This window comes from Thalassophryne amazonica, chromosome 10 (genome assembly GCF_902500255.1).
Source record: "Thalassophryne amazonica chromosome 10, fThaAma1.1, whole genome shotgun sequence".
Classification (NCBI taxonomy): Eukaryota; Metazoa; Chordata; class Actinopteri; order Batrachoidiformes; family Batrachoididae; genus Thalassophryne; species Thalassophryne amazonica.
Genome location: NC_047112.1, coordinates 62,751,441 through 62,768,171, shown reverse-complemented (window position 1 = coordinate 62,768,171; position 16,731 = coordinate 62,751,441). Strand labels below are relative to the sequence as shown.

The following is a 16,731-nucleotide window of genomic DNA, read 5'->3' as shown; positions in this document are numbered from 1 at the left end:
CCTTTCTCAGACAATGTAGAGTCCCCAGTGACAACCACTTATTTATGATTTGTCATATATATCAGCCCAGTCTCACGTTTTTTTTTTTTTTTTTTTTTCATGCTCCCTTGACGAAATGTGTGAAATTTTTGTGACGGAGCTATTTTTTTTAACTCCCTAACCGTACTCCCACCCCCAACCCTAACCTTAACCATAACCTAATCTTACTCCTTCCCCCCACCCTAACCATAACCACCCCGACCCCCCTTTCGTGTAGGGGGGTTGGGGTAATTTCGTGTAGCCATCACGGAATGAATGAGAATGAATTTGTGCTGCCGTGACGAAAATGGTGGCCAAGTGGTTAATGCGCTTGGTTTCAGTTCAGAAAGTTCCGGGTTCAAATCCCACCCCTGCCACATTTCTCCATGTAATGTGGAGTTGCATCAGGAAGGGCAGCCGGCGTAAAACTTGTGCCAATTCAACATGCAGATCCACCTTGGATTTGCTGTGGCGACCCCGAGTGCAAACAAGGGAGCAGCCGAAGGGACTTACATATATAACGTAAAACAGTGAGCTTGTCCTTTAAAGTGACTTATAGAATACAGATTCTGGAGTGCATTCAAACATACAACATAACAAACAGACATAACCTATTAAAGGCAAACAGACTAGGAACTTTTAAACAGGGGTTGGTGTGAGCACAAATATTTTGAAATACCCCCTTAAAATTATGGAGACAGTTATTATGAACAAGGAAATGCAAATCATTGATCAAATGATCAAACCCCCCTGTACATACGCCCTGACGTTAAAACCCATCAAATTGTCAGGCTACGTGGATGCGTGGCACAGAAAATGGGTGGCCACAACATACAGACTCTCTGACAAGGTGTTGGAGTAAAAAAGGTTCGGTACACAGGTAAGCAGTCAGTGAGGCAGAGGTAACAGGCAAAGGCGTGGTCAAAAAACAAGCAGGGTTCAGATGCATGAAGAGACAGTGTTACCAGGGCTGAGACAAAAGGCGAGATCCAAAAACAACAAAGCAAGGTCTAAACACGGCTTGGCAAAACAGGACCGTGACAAAAAAAAACAAAAAACGCTGGAACGTGGATACAAAGTTCACAACAAAGTAGCAGAGGGGAACAAGACACTGGAGGCTTAGATGCAGGGAGGGTAATCAGGGTGTGATGTGGATCGGGTGTGGAGAAAGTTTAGAAAGGGTGTGGTCGGACGAGACACAGAAGACAAGAGAAGAGTGACAGGTGGGCGTGGCAGACAGAAGTGAATTTAACTAAGCACATGTAACACCACCCAAAACCAACAGTGATAAAAATGCCTAACGAAGAACCAAAATCCAAATAAAAATGCCAGCATAACAACAAGAAAATAAAAAAAGACAGAGACTGAACAAGAACGGAACTCGTTACATCGTCAAAGTATAACAAACAACACAATTGATGACTACACAATGGCCAAACAAAGGCTGGACAGAAACTAGAATGGCACTAAACACATGACTAAAGTGTGATAAACAGAAAATAAATGATAAACAGAAAATAAAACCAGTGACAAAAGTATAACACACAGAAAAGAGATAATCAGAACCAAATTTTGGGCCCCTTTACACATAGTGCATATTTAGTCGAATTGCGCATGAAGTGTACAATTCGAAGCAGGAATTGTATGCAATCGTAGCTGCTTCCAACACCCCCCACCTTCTGACATATATGTGTGTACTTGAAACATGCTATGTCAGTCTAATGTGCAAACCATGTCAGAATAGTATCTTTGTTTCTGCAAGTTTGTATTTTTAACAGCATTGACTTGTTTACAACACCTGTTTCTTGTATGTCACATTTGGAATTTTCTGGGACTGCATTTGCCCAGATTTGAAACCAAAAACAGTTGCCTCTAGGGCAGGGGTGGCCAAGTTCGGTCCTCGAGAGCCACATTCCTGACACTCTTAGTTGTCTCCCTGCTCCAACACACCTGAATCCAGTGAAAGGCTCATTAAAAGTCTGTTAATGAGTCTTTCATTGGATTCAGGTGTGTTGGAGCAGGGAGACAACTAGGAGAGTCAGGAATGTGGCTCTCAAGGACCGAACTTGGCCACCCCTGCTCTAGGGACTAGAGTCTACACATAAGTATCAATGGACCATATGCTAATTTACTAAATTCTGAAAGTTAGAAAAGGAAATCAGAAAAGCTATCTGGGACCTCAGAAAGCCCATCTGCAATTATTGCTTGATCTCCAAAATCAGTCTATGCAAGCAAAATTATGTTCAGTATGAGTTGTCATTAATGCCACTTCGAAAATTAAATTCATGATAAGTAATTTATCCTAAACTTATGATCTGTTGTTTTTTTCAAGCTTATGTAAAAACAAATCTTTAGAAAAAAAAATACAGTCTGCGATAGTTAATAATTATTAAGAGCCTGTTTTTTCATATTTATGAATACATTTTACCACATTGCAGTTGTTTTTTTTAATGAAAACTCAACCTATCATTCTTTTTGAGTTCTACACTTGTGGTGATACCTTATTTACACCAGGATGTTAATAAAATCAATGCTGGCTATTCTCAGAATAAAGTACTTATATCCACAGTTTCAAATTGCATAAGTCAAATGGTGTCCACTTTATGGTCTTCTCAAAACATTAAAATTACTGTTCTGGATGCTCAGAATGCATCTGAGCTTATCTAGAAACCGCTGGCTTCTGGGGGCCTAAAGCAGCCCCCAGACCCCCGGCCGATGGGCTTCGGCCCTGCGGGCCTCGGACTTTGTCCCCCCCAGTTTATAGTTCTAAATTGCACCCTTGCCGGGATCGTGCACACCTGCTCGTTGGCTCGATGTTTTCGTGGTTCACTCATAAAAGCTGTTCCGCCGTGAGTCACCCAGATTTGTACTTAATCGTACTATGTGCGAAGGGGCCCTAAGATGAGACTTAACAAGTGACTAAAATAAAACGACTGCTAAACAAAGGCTGGGGCAGAGGAACAAAGAAAGAGGACAAAACCTATAACAGGAGCCATGACGGGGCACAACAATGACACAAATCATGGATTTTTCACTCCAAAACGCTTCCTGGCAAGGACAGAGCTAGTAAAACCATAAAGAAACCTATTATAGCAGCATTTTCTTTTATCACAAAAATTATATTACAGTAACATATTGTGAGGTTTGAATAATGTGAGCATTTATGTCCATAATGTTCAGTTTCTGAACATGTTGGTAATAGTCCATGGGAAGCTTCTTGTGGTCCTTCATGAGGCGAAAGAGGTCACTCGACTTTGGCAGAGAAAGTGAGGTATCTCAAGCATAGAGAACCTCCAGGTAGAGACGTCCTACCATTGCCAGGCAGCATTTTGGAGTGAAAAATGCATGAAAAATGCAGGTTTTGACTTGGGGTGTCATGTAAAGGTGGGTTAGACTAGATCATTTGGTCAGTGATTTGCATTTTCTTGTTCATAATACGAGGGAGTCCCAAAGGTACAGGGAGTCCCAAACAGGAAGTGTCGAATTTTGAGTCCACATTGAAACAGGAAATGTCAAATCTCAAATACTTCCTGGATAACACTTCCTGTATTGACAGATGAGATCTCATGTAATCCCTCGGGACCTCAGTGGCAAGTTTACACTGAAACAAGAAGTGCCAAATTTTGAGACCACAGTGAAACAGGAAGTGTCAAATGTTGAACACTTCCTTGCATGGGTGGAGCTAGAGCAGAGTTGTACTGGGCTCCCCTGAAATCTGATTGGACACAGATGATTGACATGTCATGGCACCGCACATCTGGTTGAAAAGAGCTGTATTTTGAAATCAGTGTCATATTGACTGCTATCTTCCTGTCCAGTAGTTGGTGCTGTGTACCACAAAAAGTTCTAATCCACTTTAGTAGAAGAAGAAAAATGTTTGCCTCAGATTTGAACTGAACACATCGTTTGAACTATGGACTAATAATAACACCAAAGTTATATTGCTGAGTAAACGACCATATTTTATCCCAGAAATGAGGTCCAGGTTGTTAAATGCAGCATTTCTCATTTAATTTGGGTTGCCTTATATATACACAAGTGTTTTTTAAACGAGCAGGCAGCTGTTGATTAAATAACCTCTTAATTTTGCTGTCTGAGTGACACACCAGTGATAACTCTAGATAAATAAATCTAAAGTTATCTTCCTTAAACTCAAACTGAAAGCAAATATCTTCTTGTATTTGAAATGGCATAAACAAATTAAAATGTATGAAATACCAAGTGTTCCAATACTTTTGGAGGGCACTGTATCCTAACCTTATGATGAGTCCAAAATGAGTGTGGTATTACAAGTATTAGTGCTTTGTTTAAGAATGTTTCATTTTCACTGTTGTTGCACTTTGTGTGAAATCATAGTCATATCATATATCATACTGATATGACAATATTGAGGATATGACAATTTGGCCATATTGTACAGCCCTATTGTCAACTAGCTGAAAGGTTTGACTATTAATTTACATCTACATTAAAAAATGCTTAAAGTGGCAGGGGGTTAAGAGGTCTGTAATTGGGAGTCTGAGGGGTGGAGCCCCCCCAGAAGCTGAAAGGTTTTAGCCATGCTAATGCTTCCCTGAAGCATTTGCTCAAAAAACAGCCTGAAGGACCTCAATGACATGGTGAGATGCTGAAGAGCGTTGCTCGTTCATGTCCGTGACATATGCATATTAACTGTCCCCATATTTTTAAGGGGGTAATACGCAATGTTTAATTTTGCAAAATAGTACCACCCCCTACTTTAAACAATCAGTTTGACTCCAGTTAACCTGCCAGTGATGAAAAAGCAAAAAGGAAACTGGAAATGAAACAATAGGGGTGTTTAAGGAGGACAAAGAGCTGAGATTAAAAAAGGACAGAAAACAGATGAATGCTGTTAAAACAGATTGCTATTTTTATTTGACAGACAAAGGACAGAATGTGATGAAGGACAGACAGCACTTTACATTCAGATGACAGACAAAACACGTTTCACTCGACACAGACACTTTTAAAACAGTGACCACGGTGATGTGTGAAGCTTCAAACTTTCATTTTCAAAATGTGTTTGTGTCGTACAAAAAGACTCAGAGACAGAAACAAAATGGTGCACAGCAGTCGCTCCGCTCGTCACGGTGATCTGAGCGCACATCGACAACAAAGCCAGACGTTTTTCTGTTTTTCTAAAAACCCTGCAGGTGTCTTTGTCACAACTCCACTGATGTTCCTAAAATCCAATTTGCAGAAGGTTTTTATTTTTACTTCTGCTGAGGAGGTTCAACTTGGTGGTTGAATTACTAAAAAAAGAATAATAGCCTGTTTTTTGCCAAACATCCTGCACAGTGTTAAATTTAACACTGGAATGAGTGCATATGGTCCCACTCAAAACAGTGTTAAAAGAACTCTATTACAAAAGTAATTCAAGGTAATCAACACTAACAGAGTTATTTAGTTTATGGTAGAGTTAATAGAACACTATAATAGTGTTGATTTCACAGTGTTGTGAATGGGACCGTATATGTGCTCACTGAAGTGTTAAATTAATATAGTTGTGTATATGTCAGTATTAGTTTTTGATTATGGTGGCAGTTTTATGGGTTTTGCCATGGTGATACTGAATTGGAGATGAAAATACATGTACAATGTCGTCAGTGGTGTCAAAAGTACACACATTTGTTACTTAAGTAGAAGTATAGATACTGCAGTTTAAAAACACTCTGGTAAAAGTTGAAGTATCAACTTGACCTCTTTACTCAAGTAAAAGTGAAAAAGTATGTGCTCCAAAACCTACTTAAAGTATAAAAGTATAAAGTAACCTTTAAAAAAAAAAAAAAAAAAGGTAGATGCCACTATATGAATTGAAAGCTTAATTTAAAAACTGGTTCATTCTACATGTGGCCCAAGACCCAAAACCCCAAATTACCCCCCAACACCACCTGCACGAAAATGTTTCAATTCTAGAAGCTCTGAAATGCAATCTGGGACTATTCCAGACAATAAACTGCAGCGAGAGCAGCATCCATTTAGTGAAGGAAATAAAACAAAAAAACACAACTTTCCTTATTCAAATTCATTCCAGTAGTATTCTGCTCTTACTAGGATGCAGCAGTTTTCTAGTTTGGCAGATAGTTCTGGAGTAAATCACTGAAGAAATTAACACAATGAAAATATGGTTTGACCGAAACAAACTCATTAAATAAGACAGGGATGAAATGGAGGTGTGAGAGTCACTAGGTGTTCACAGGAAACATTTATTTATTTATGTATGTTCTTTGTTAGTTGCTTTTATATTTTCTGTTGTGTTTCTATTCAGGTTCTTTTTGCCTCTTTCTCTAGAATTGTATATAATAATCATTAGATTATTAATATATAAACAAAAATAAATTTAAGAAATATTACAATTTGAAAACAAATGCACCCGAACGTGATGACGGCTGCAATTGCTTAATGCTAACTTTTAACATTGAAAATGCCATAGACATGCTAACGCATTAGCGTCGCTCCCGTTTTTAAGTTATAAAATACATCCATCAACTGTTTCAGAAGACCATAACAGGTCGGTTTAACATAGAAAAGGTAAATAATACTCACGGAAGTATGCTCTTTAGGGTTTTAGCGGGGGAAAATTAAGCGAAAGAAAGAAAGAATAAACGAAGCAATGGTCGAAGCATTGCTTCAATCTGCGAACCACTGCTTCAATTGGTTCACGGTTCAAAGCAAAGCCGCGCTGCAGAAAAGTTGATTACAGGCGCACATGACGTGAAATATATATATGAACATTAAACTGAAGCCAAGAGTAACGAGGCTGTTTGTTTTAAAAATGTAAGGAATAGAAAGTACAGATACTTGTGTGAAAATGTAATGAGTAGAAGTAAGAAGTAGGCAGAAAAATAAGTAATGGAGTAAAGTATAGATACCTAAAAAGTGTACTTAAGTACAGTAACGAAGTATTTGTACTTCGTTACTTGACACCTCTGAATGTCGTATTAACCCAGAACACACCATGTAGGCCCATTTGAACAAAACATCCTAATTCTCAATCATGGACATGACGTCCAATTTAATGTCCATATGATTCTTGCGCTGCTTACAGCATGAAATGAAGTGTCCATATTGCATATGTCCCTGACGAGAAATACAATCCACATACATGTATGATGTAGTATTAACCCATTACGCACTATGAGTGGCTTTCAGAACAGAATTAACCTTAATCTCAATTGTAAGAATAATGTCCATATCAGTGTTCGTATGATGCTGCATTTCATCATCATATGGACATATTGTCCACAAAACCTCTGACAGTACAGTGTAGTTATTTTGTAATTGCTACTGTAGTATTCTACTTTAAGGTGACTGTTCTCTTTGGCATTTTCTTCAAATGTCTTTGGTATGTTTGTTGTTATCATGTTTAGCAGTGATTCACAATCAGATTCAGGAAACTGTATTTACATTTACGAGGTGGGGGGTGTAATAATTCAGAGTTATGGATGAATATCAGGAAGTTCCAGCTGTCGTCATTCACCTTTCCAGATCAGCAATTTTTGCATCTTTCAGTTGGCAATTTGGAACTCTTCTGGCAGAGCACAAGTGAAAGTGTTGCTGCTGTTGGTCAGTGGTGGGCACACTTCCGGTAATCCGCTAACCGCTAATTAGCAAAGCTAACTTTTTTGTTAGCTGATTAACTTTTCAACTAACTTTGAAACCCATCAACGGACCAATTATCTTCCGCTAAATTTAGTCCACATAACTTTTAGACCGCTAACATATTTTTGTAGGTATAGAGAATAAAACTTAATGGTTAAACACATTTGTAAAGCATGAAATCATACATTTTAGTGCCTGCCTGTTACATGTTTTGTAGCAGACAGACAACTATGAGAGGTAGCGCTCAATCCTCTGACAGCAGAGGAGAGCTGACTGTAAGAGAGAAAGGAAGAGGGAGGGGGGGGGGAAAAGGTAATTTATTTTCACACTATACAGCCCTGCAGATGTATTGCAAGAGTCATGCACAGCAAGACAGTTTTGACTTATGGTTAAAGTTTTAAACAAACTAATTCCAGACATGTTATTGTAATTAACATCACCTCTGTTGTTTTACAAAGTGAAAACATCAGCTGTATGTTTTAGTTTTAAAGTAATGCACTATTTTTGCAGGTTTTAGCATTTTACAGACACACATGCCGAATAGCATTATGGGAAAATTTGTTTCCTGTCATCAGTGGTTTGTCAGTATATGCACTGATCGGAATATAATACTGGATAGCTCATTAGCCCACACACTCCGTACAACGCGTTGAAGCAAACTGGTGGGCATCTTACCACTTGCAACTTATGCGGACTGCACATAGACGGCTTATTCAAACGTCAACAATTTGGGGTAATAACTGAGCTGATTCTCTCATTTTCTTATTTTTGCTCTCCAGATACTGTAACCTTCATCCCTCCTAATCTGTCTGCTATCTGTTTCATTTATTTGCTTTCTTTTGGTACCATATCATGAACAAAAGTGGATGATAATAAAAGTCATAATGGATAATATAGCAATAGTGTGTATATATATATATATATATACTCAACAAAAATATAAACGCAACACTTTTGGTGTTGCTCCCATTTTGTATGAGATGAACTCAAAGATCTAAAACTTTTTCCACATGTACAATATCACCATTTCTCTCAAATATTGTTCACAAACCAGTCTAAATCTGTGATAGTGAGCACATCTCCTTTGCTGAGATAATCCATCCCACCTCACAGGTGTGCCATATCAAGATGCTGATTAGACACCATGATTAGTGCACAGGTGTGCCTTAGACTGCCCACAATAAAAGGCCACTCTGAAAGGTGCAGTTTTATCACACAGCACAATGCCACAGATGTCGCAAGATTTGAGGGGGTGTGCAATTGGCATGCTGACAGCAGGAATGTCAACCAGAGCTGTTGCTCGTGTATTGAATGTTCATTTCTCTACCATAAGCCGTCTCCAAAGGCATTTCAGAGAATTTGGCAGTACATCCAACCAGCCTCACAACCGCAGACCACGTGTAACCACACCAGCCCAGGACCTCCACATCCAGCATGTTCACCTCCAAGATCGTCTGAGACCAGCCACTCGGACAGCTGCTGAAACAATCGGTTTGCATAACCAAAGAATTTCTGCACAAACTGTCAGAAACCGTCTCAGGGAAGCTCATCTGCATGCTCGTCGTCCTCATCGGGGTCTCGACCTGACTCCAGTTCGTCGTCGTAACCGACTTGAGTGGGCAAATGCTCACATTCGCTGGCGTTTGGCACGTTGGAGAGGTGTTCTCTTCACGGATGAATCCCGGGTCACACTGTTCAGGGCAGATGGCAGACAGCGTGTGTGGCGTCGTGTGGGTGAGCGGTTTTCTGATGTCAATGTTGTGGATCGAGTGGCCCATGGTGGCGGTGGGGTTATGGTATGGGCAGGCGTCTGTTATGGACGAAGAACACAGGTGCATTTTATTGATGGCATTTTGAATGCACAGAGATACAGTGACGAGATCCTGAGGCCCATTGTTGTGCCAACATCCAAGAACATCACCTCATGTTGCAAGGATCTGTACACAATTCTTGGAAGCTGAAAATGTCCCAGTTCTTGCATGGCCGGCATACTCACCGGACATGTCACCCATTGAGCATGTTTGGGATGCTCTGGACCGGCGTATACGACAGCATGTACCAGTTCCTGCCAAAATCCAGCAACTTCGCACAGCCATTGAAGAGGAGTGGACCAACATTGCACAGGCCAGAATTGACAACCTGATCAACTCTATGCGAAGGAGATGTGTTGCACTGCATGAGGCAAATGGTGGTCACACCAGACACTGACTGGTATCCCCCCCCCCCAATAAAACAAAACTGCACCTTTCAGAGTGGCCTTTTATTGTGGACAGTCTAAGGCACACCTGTGCACTAATCATGGTGTCTAATCAGCATCTTGATATGGCACACCTGTGAGGTGGGATGGATTATCTCAGCAAAGGAGAAGTGCTCACTATCACAGTTTTAGACTGGTTTGTGAACAATATTTGAGGGAAATGGTGATATTGTGTATGTGGAAAAGGTTTTAGGTCTTTGAGTTCATCTCATACAAAATGGGAGCAAAACCAAAAGTGTTGCATTTATATTTTTGTTGAGTGTATATATATATATATATATATATATATATATATATATATATATATATATATATATATATATATATATATATATATATATATATGTGCACTGAAAGACTAAAACACCACTTAACTAGCTACAGGAGAAGTGGTTTTCCCTTGCAATGACAATATTTCTTACATATAGCTCTATGAGCTTCAGCCTAATATTAGTAAAAAAGCTCACAGCAACAATGACTAAAGCTCCAAACCTATGCACAAATAGGCCTAATAAATGTCTTAAAATAGTTCATCCAACACAAAACTCAACATGTGGCTACACACAAGCCACACCACTTATTATTATTATTATTATTATTATTATTATTATTATTATCTCTGCCTATGCTGGAACAAGGGGGAGAACTCTTCAAATTATTGTTCATTACTTTCAATTTCAATCATACTCACAGGTGAAATGTTCGTCCACGGCCTTTGAACTGGCGGTTTGCTCAGTTTATAGCTGCACATGAAGGCTCTTTTTTTTTTTTTTTTTTTTTTTACAAACTCACAAAGAATAAAGTTGCATGCACCTGGTTAAAGATCAATAGAAAAGACCATTCAGGAATGGCACATGCAAGTGGTAATATGGTGGCTGGTTTGCTTCAAAAATACTGGCCAATGAGCTATCCAGTATTATATAGAGATCAGTGGGTATATGTAAAAAAAAACAAAAAAAAACACACACACACACAAGTGACTGTAACCTGTGTGTTGGTTTTTACAAATAAATCTGTATCTGCAATTGTGTAATTTTTTCATTTGTAAAAAAAAGAGTCTGAAAACTGAAAATTTTGTTTGTTAAGTGATTCAGCACTCAATCTCACACTGCGATGAACACTGCCATCTAAGTGTTTATGTGTGAATACCAGTGGCAGTGTGAATTTTCCCATAATGCTTTTCAGCATGTGTGTCTGTAAGATGCTAAAACCTTCAAAATTAGTGCATTACTTTAAACTAAAACATATAGCTGATATTTTCACATTGTCAAATAAAGATGATGTTAATTTCAGTAACTTGTCCGGAATTAGTTTGCTTAAAATTTTAACCATAAGTCAAAACTTTCTTGCTGTGCATGACTCCTATGATATGTCTGCAATTTTTTTTTTTTTTTGCTGCTCTTCCTTTCTCTCTGATCACCAGGTCTCTCTTGTTGAGAGAAGGCTGACCTGAGACAGTATTGCTGGCTCGTTGTTGTGTCAGTAGCTGCCAGTGTACCGAAGTCAATACTAAAAGTTATTGGTTTAGCTTTTAGCTGTAACTTCTGCTAAATTTTTTAGGGGTTTATCGGTTTAGCGTTATAAAAGTAAACTTTTCAGTTAGCAGATTAATGGTTATCGAAGCTAACTTTCTGGCTAGCTGTGCCCACCACTGCCGGTGGTAACAGTGTAACAATAATGTAACAACACAAAGAAATGAATCTGAGCACATTTTCTTCTATTTATACAAACCGAAACATTCTTGGAAGTCACGACACTCCTGTGTCAGTCTACAACAGTGGTGGGCACATTTCCATTAACCCGCTAACCACTAGTTATCGAAGCTAATGTTTCCACTATCGGAATAGCTTTTCAGATAATTCTGAAAACGTCTAGCGGACTAATTATATTCTGATAAATTTTGGTCCAATAATTCTTAGACCGCTAACATTTTTGTAGGCATGGTGAACAAAGCTTAACAGTTATAAACATTTATGAAGTCTTACATTAAATTAAATGTTTTGTAGTAGATGTACAGTTATGTCCTCTGCAAACAGAAGAGAGCTAGTTCCAGAAGAAACCGCTCTATCCTCTGCAGACAAAGGAGAACTAGTCAGAAAAAAAACAAGATCTTTTTTTTTAACCCCATACTGATTTGCACGCAATATCACCCAAGTCATCCAGAGGCATAGTTTTAACTTATGGTTAAAATGTTAACCAAAGTAATTTCAGACAAGTTATTTAAATTAACATCACTTCTCAAGTTTTATAAAGTGAAAATATCAGATATATGTTTAGTTTTAAAGTAATGCACTAATTTTGAAGGTTTAAGTGTGGACATGCTGTGTCCGTAAAGTGCATTATGGGTAATCTCAGTACATTCACGACAGGAGAAATGCATTTGAGACGCTCAGGCTCCACACGGACAACAGCATTGAACACTTTGTATATTGTGCCTAAAACGCTCCTGAATATATTCTCTGGGTTTATAGATGTTGTTATTGTGTTTGTTTTATGTAAAAATGCCAGAAGAAGCTCAGGTTGCTTCTCCATTATTTTTAATTGGAATCAATGTGAGAGCAGTCACTTCCTGTTTGCTTTTTAACATCTTGCTTATGTCAAACACTGCCTGCTGTCTTTGTTCCAGAGTAATATATATAAGATGTCTGAAATTCGGTTTTCATTTATTAAATTCCACGCATCTTAAATGTAGCAGACACGGACAGATTATTTTTTTGGAATATTTGTTTTAGAAAGTTTTCAGGGTCTCTACTGCCATCTCCTGGCCAGTAGTGTTCATGGCAGTATTTGCCCCTCCGTCTCTGCAGACACATACTATTGGTTATATCAGACGGTTGTCTAATCACAACTTGACTTTTGGCTTTTGCAAATGGCTTTTTTTTTTACAAATAAAAAATGGCATATTTTCCAAAAGCCCATTTATATGTAAACACCAACACACACCTCACATTAACGTGTTGGTTTTTACATAGAATGAATGAGTCAACCAATCAGTGTTAGCGGAGGCTCATTTTACCCATAATCCCTTTGGCATCTGTCTGTGTTTGTTTCAAAACTTTAGAATTAGTGCAGATTCCAGATTAATTTGTTTTATAAATCAAGACCATAAGTCAAAACCGCTTTATTTTCCAAGATTTCTGCCTCATGGCGACACTGCTGTATGCTGTTAAGGAATAATGACATATTTTTGGTGTGTGTGTAGAGTTGAGCTTAGCTGCTGTAAGATGTGTAGTAAACAAAAGCTTCCAGCAGTGGGGAGGGTGCACAGAGACAGAAGTGCTGACTCATTGTTTGAGTTTGTGGTTGCTTTTGGTGCTACCAGAAGCGATTATGGTGTTAAAACTCAAAATCAGCTTGTTGGTTGCAAGTGTACCGGAGACAATACTGAAAGTTTTTGGTTAGCTGTAGCTTCCGATCATTTTTGGGGTGGTTTATCAGTTTAGCTTCATAAAAGATAGCTTTTCAGTTAGCTGATTAGCTGTTATCAAAACTAACCTTTTGGTTAGCTGTGCCCACCACTGGTCTACAAGCCAATCAACTACACGTTTAAGAGGCATAGTGCACGTGCGTGAGGATGATGGAATGCGTGTTTCTGTGCAAACATCCTCATAATTAAAAAAACAAAAAACTTTGCATGGAAACACCCTAAAATTGCACCATGTGTTTTTTTCTCTTGCCTGAGGTAATATGCATGCTCATAAGTGCCTTCTAGCTTTGACACAAAATGACCTTTTGAATATAGATTATATCTCTTCTTTGGAATGTGAACTCTTTGTTAGACTGCACTGATGGTTTTGCTGATGCTGCTCTTTTAGTAATAAAGCTGTAATAAAGCCGCTATGTGTAGAGAATCACATGATGGTGGCTTTAAACTCTCTTTATCTGGACACGTGTTTGGGTATAAAGACACAACAATCCCAGTGAAAACTTAACATCTATCGATACACAAAATGGCTTTTGCACCACTTGCGCCCAATGATCAGAGTTCCGTTTTAAGGCACAGACAACAGAAAACTGGTGACTAAAAACCTGATTGGTAACGACTACGTGTTCACACAAACCCACACTGACACAAAGACCCACGCAGACACATTTAGTTGTCACCTCCCCAGTCCACCTCCAGCTCCTCGTCCAGCCTGAGGATCAGGTAAGACAGCAGCTGGAAGAGGTTCTGCCACAGCAACACGGCCACATAAAAGTAAATGTCGCTTACATCCATTTGACACACGTCTCCGGCGTAGCTCATGTCGCACACGCAGATGAACCTGTCGATGAGGTTGCGGCAGTAGCCTCCGTTCAGACACGGGTTGGACTTGCACTCGTCCACCTCCTGCTCACACCTGCACACACACAGTTCTGTTGGTTGTCTGTGGATCGGCTCCTCCTGCGTGTTTGTTTGTTTGTTTGTCTCACCTGTGTCCAGTGAAGCCGGGTGGACAGTCACAGGACAGATCTCGCTCGGTGCAGTTCCCTCCATTGAAGCAGGTGTAGTTTCTGGTGTCGTCTCCGCACACAGAAACAGGAAGTTTGGGCTGTTTACTGAATGACATGAAAGTTACATTTATTGATTGATTGATTTTTTTAAAGCACTGCACATTTAATCAGATCATCTGGTGACATTTTGTCCATATGAGGATGCAGGAATCAGCTTTCAGGATTTAATAGGGTTTTATTTTTTTCTCAGCTGTGGATTCAGGGTTCAGTAAATCACCAGAAAATCTACAATGTCAAAAAATGGACCTTTTAAAAAGCCCAGATCCAGAACCAGATCAAGCTAAACTTCCTTTAGGACTGAATCCTGATTAAATACAGTGTCAAACTTTAGTCAGTCGGATCATGGAGAATCATCCAACAGGATGTCACATAAAAGCCAAACATTTGTCATTGTGTTCTGCAGCTGTTAGATTTTAAAAAAATAAGGTGAGACTTAAATCATCAGGAATCATTTTGATCTGTAGTCATTTGTAGTCATGTAGTCATCTGTTGTCATTTTTGTCAAACACTTGGTTTCTTGTTGTAACACAGACACGCTAACATTAGCTTTGCTTGGCGTTTTGTTGCATGCGGTGGAACATAAAAAAAGAAAGCCGACAATGTACTTGACAACTGACAGATGGATATCTAACAAACAGGAAGCACCTGAGTAATGCAGGGGGAAAAAAAACTACTTACACGTTTCTGACAACAATGTACCATGGAATTTCTTTCACACTTTCACTGGAGAGGAACAGAAAGAGCGGGGGGGGCGACACAAACAAGACAAAGTTATTTTGATGAAAACTTTATAGCGAGGATGTTCCCACTAAAGGTAGACGTGCACCTTGTCTGGTGGATAGCTCAGCGACATGCTTGCAAAGGTTTCCTTGTGGGGAAAAAAGAGACAAATGCAAGAAAAAGGATGTGTGTTTACAGGATAAATGGTTGGAGACGTTCCCCTGCTGCTTGTCGGAGGCAAACGGTAGATGACAGAGGAGAGGAAACAGCGCTGAACCAGAGGAACGTGTGTAGCAGAACGAGGCCTTTCCTGGCTGACACTAGAATAGAAGCGCGGCGTCTCAAACGTTAACTGCAGGCGAGGTTCAAATGCTGAACATAGGCAGCAGTGCAGAGACATTTATAGCGCGCCACGCTGTTTGTGTTGTGGCGCGGTCTCCGGTCTGTGCAGTTTTGGAGCATTTATTTGTGTATTTTGTGTTTACAAAAAGCACTCACAGTTGTGTGATGGTTCTTTGTGTTCAGGGTGTGATGTTCATATCGCTCCTCTGCTCAAACTTACACATTTTTGGTTATTATTTGCCGCTAGCGTGTGGAGGTCGCTGTGGCGACTGTTGGTGTTCACCTTCTGTTTGTTTTGTTGTTTGTTTGTCCGTCTCTCCACCGAGATATCTCAGAAACTACAAAAGAAATTATCAAAGGTCTGCAGCAAGTTATTTGATCTTTGATTTAAAATGTTCCATATAAAACATTTATGCATTTAATTTATTTTTTTTAAACAAATTCCGTATCTAAAATGTCAATGGTCAAAATGTATTTCTTACCTGGGAACAGATGGAATGGTGGCATGAGGCAGTTTGAGTCTGGCACAAAAATACCCATTTAACTTTTGGTTTTGACCTTAAAACTGACAAAATGCTGTTTTTTGAGCCATAGATTGTCCTCGAATAAAATTACAGGGCCCAAACGGCTGTAACAACCTATTTTGTTATGGTCAAAAATCAAATTTAAGAAAACCTCTTGGAACATTACTGCTAATTAGGTTTTATGCCCGTTGAATGCAGAGTTCCAGCCAGGTAGGTCTGGGCATTATTGCAAAACGTATCATATTTCCCCCGTACATTATTGATCAATATCATTGTTTAAAGTGCATATCTCTGGTAAATGAAATGCCAAATGAGTTGAATATTCTAAATAAATAGAGAATTGTGAAAATACAAGCACACTGTTCGTGCAGATCCACGGGCTCTAGTGTTTATAAAATTGGTAGCTGACATTTTTCAAGGGTGGTAATAAATTATCCAAAGTTTCTGTAATGAGTTGGAATGGAGTGTGATTCCAGAATGTTTTTAGAACCTTAGACCTCAACAGTTTTTAGAAGAGCTCAACCCTTTTTTCCTGTTAATTACGTAATCAAAAATTTTTTTTTATTTACTGTCTTAATGTATTTATAAATTGTTTAGGTTCTTGTTATCATATACACGCTATTATTATAAGCATTATTATCAATAATAATATTAATAATAATAATATTTTATTTGACATTCTGTTTTGTCATTTGGCTTTTAAATGGACCATAATGGAAATAAGTGGTTTCACTTTCTTGTGTCATACTTGTA

General features: G+C 39.0%; 1 protein-coding gene across 1 annotated transcript in view; it reads right to left on the bottom strand.

The window, feature by feature from the left end:
- crb1 (crumbs cell polarity complex component 1) overlaps nt 1-16,731 on the bottom strand; it is a 114,036-nt gene that overhangs the window by 22,623 nt on the left and 74,682 nt on the right. The window contains 3 exon segments of the mRNA XM_034180113.1: nt 14,112-14,238; nt 14,312-14,437; nt 15,071-15,115. Of these exon segments, the coding sequence (XP_034036004.1) occupies nt 14,112-14,238; nt 14,312-14,437; nt 15,071-15,115 (298 nt within the window).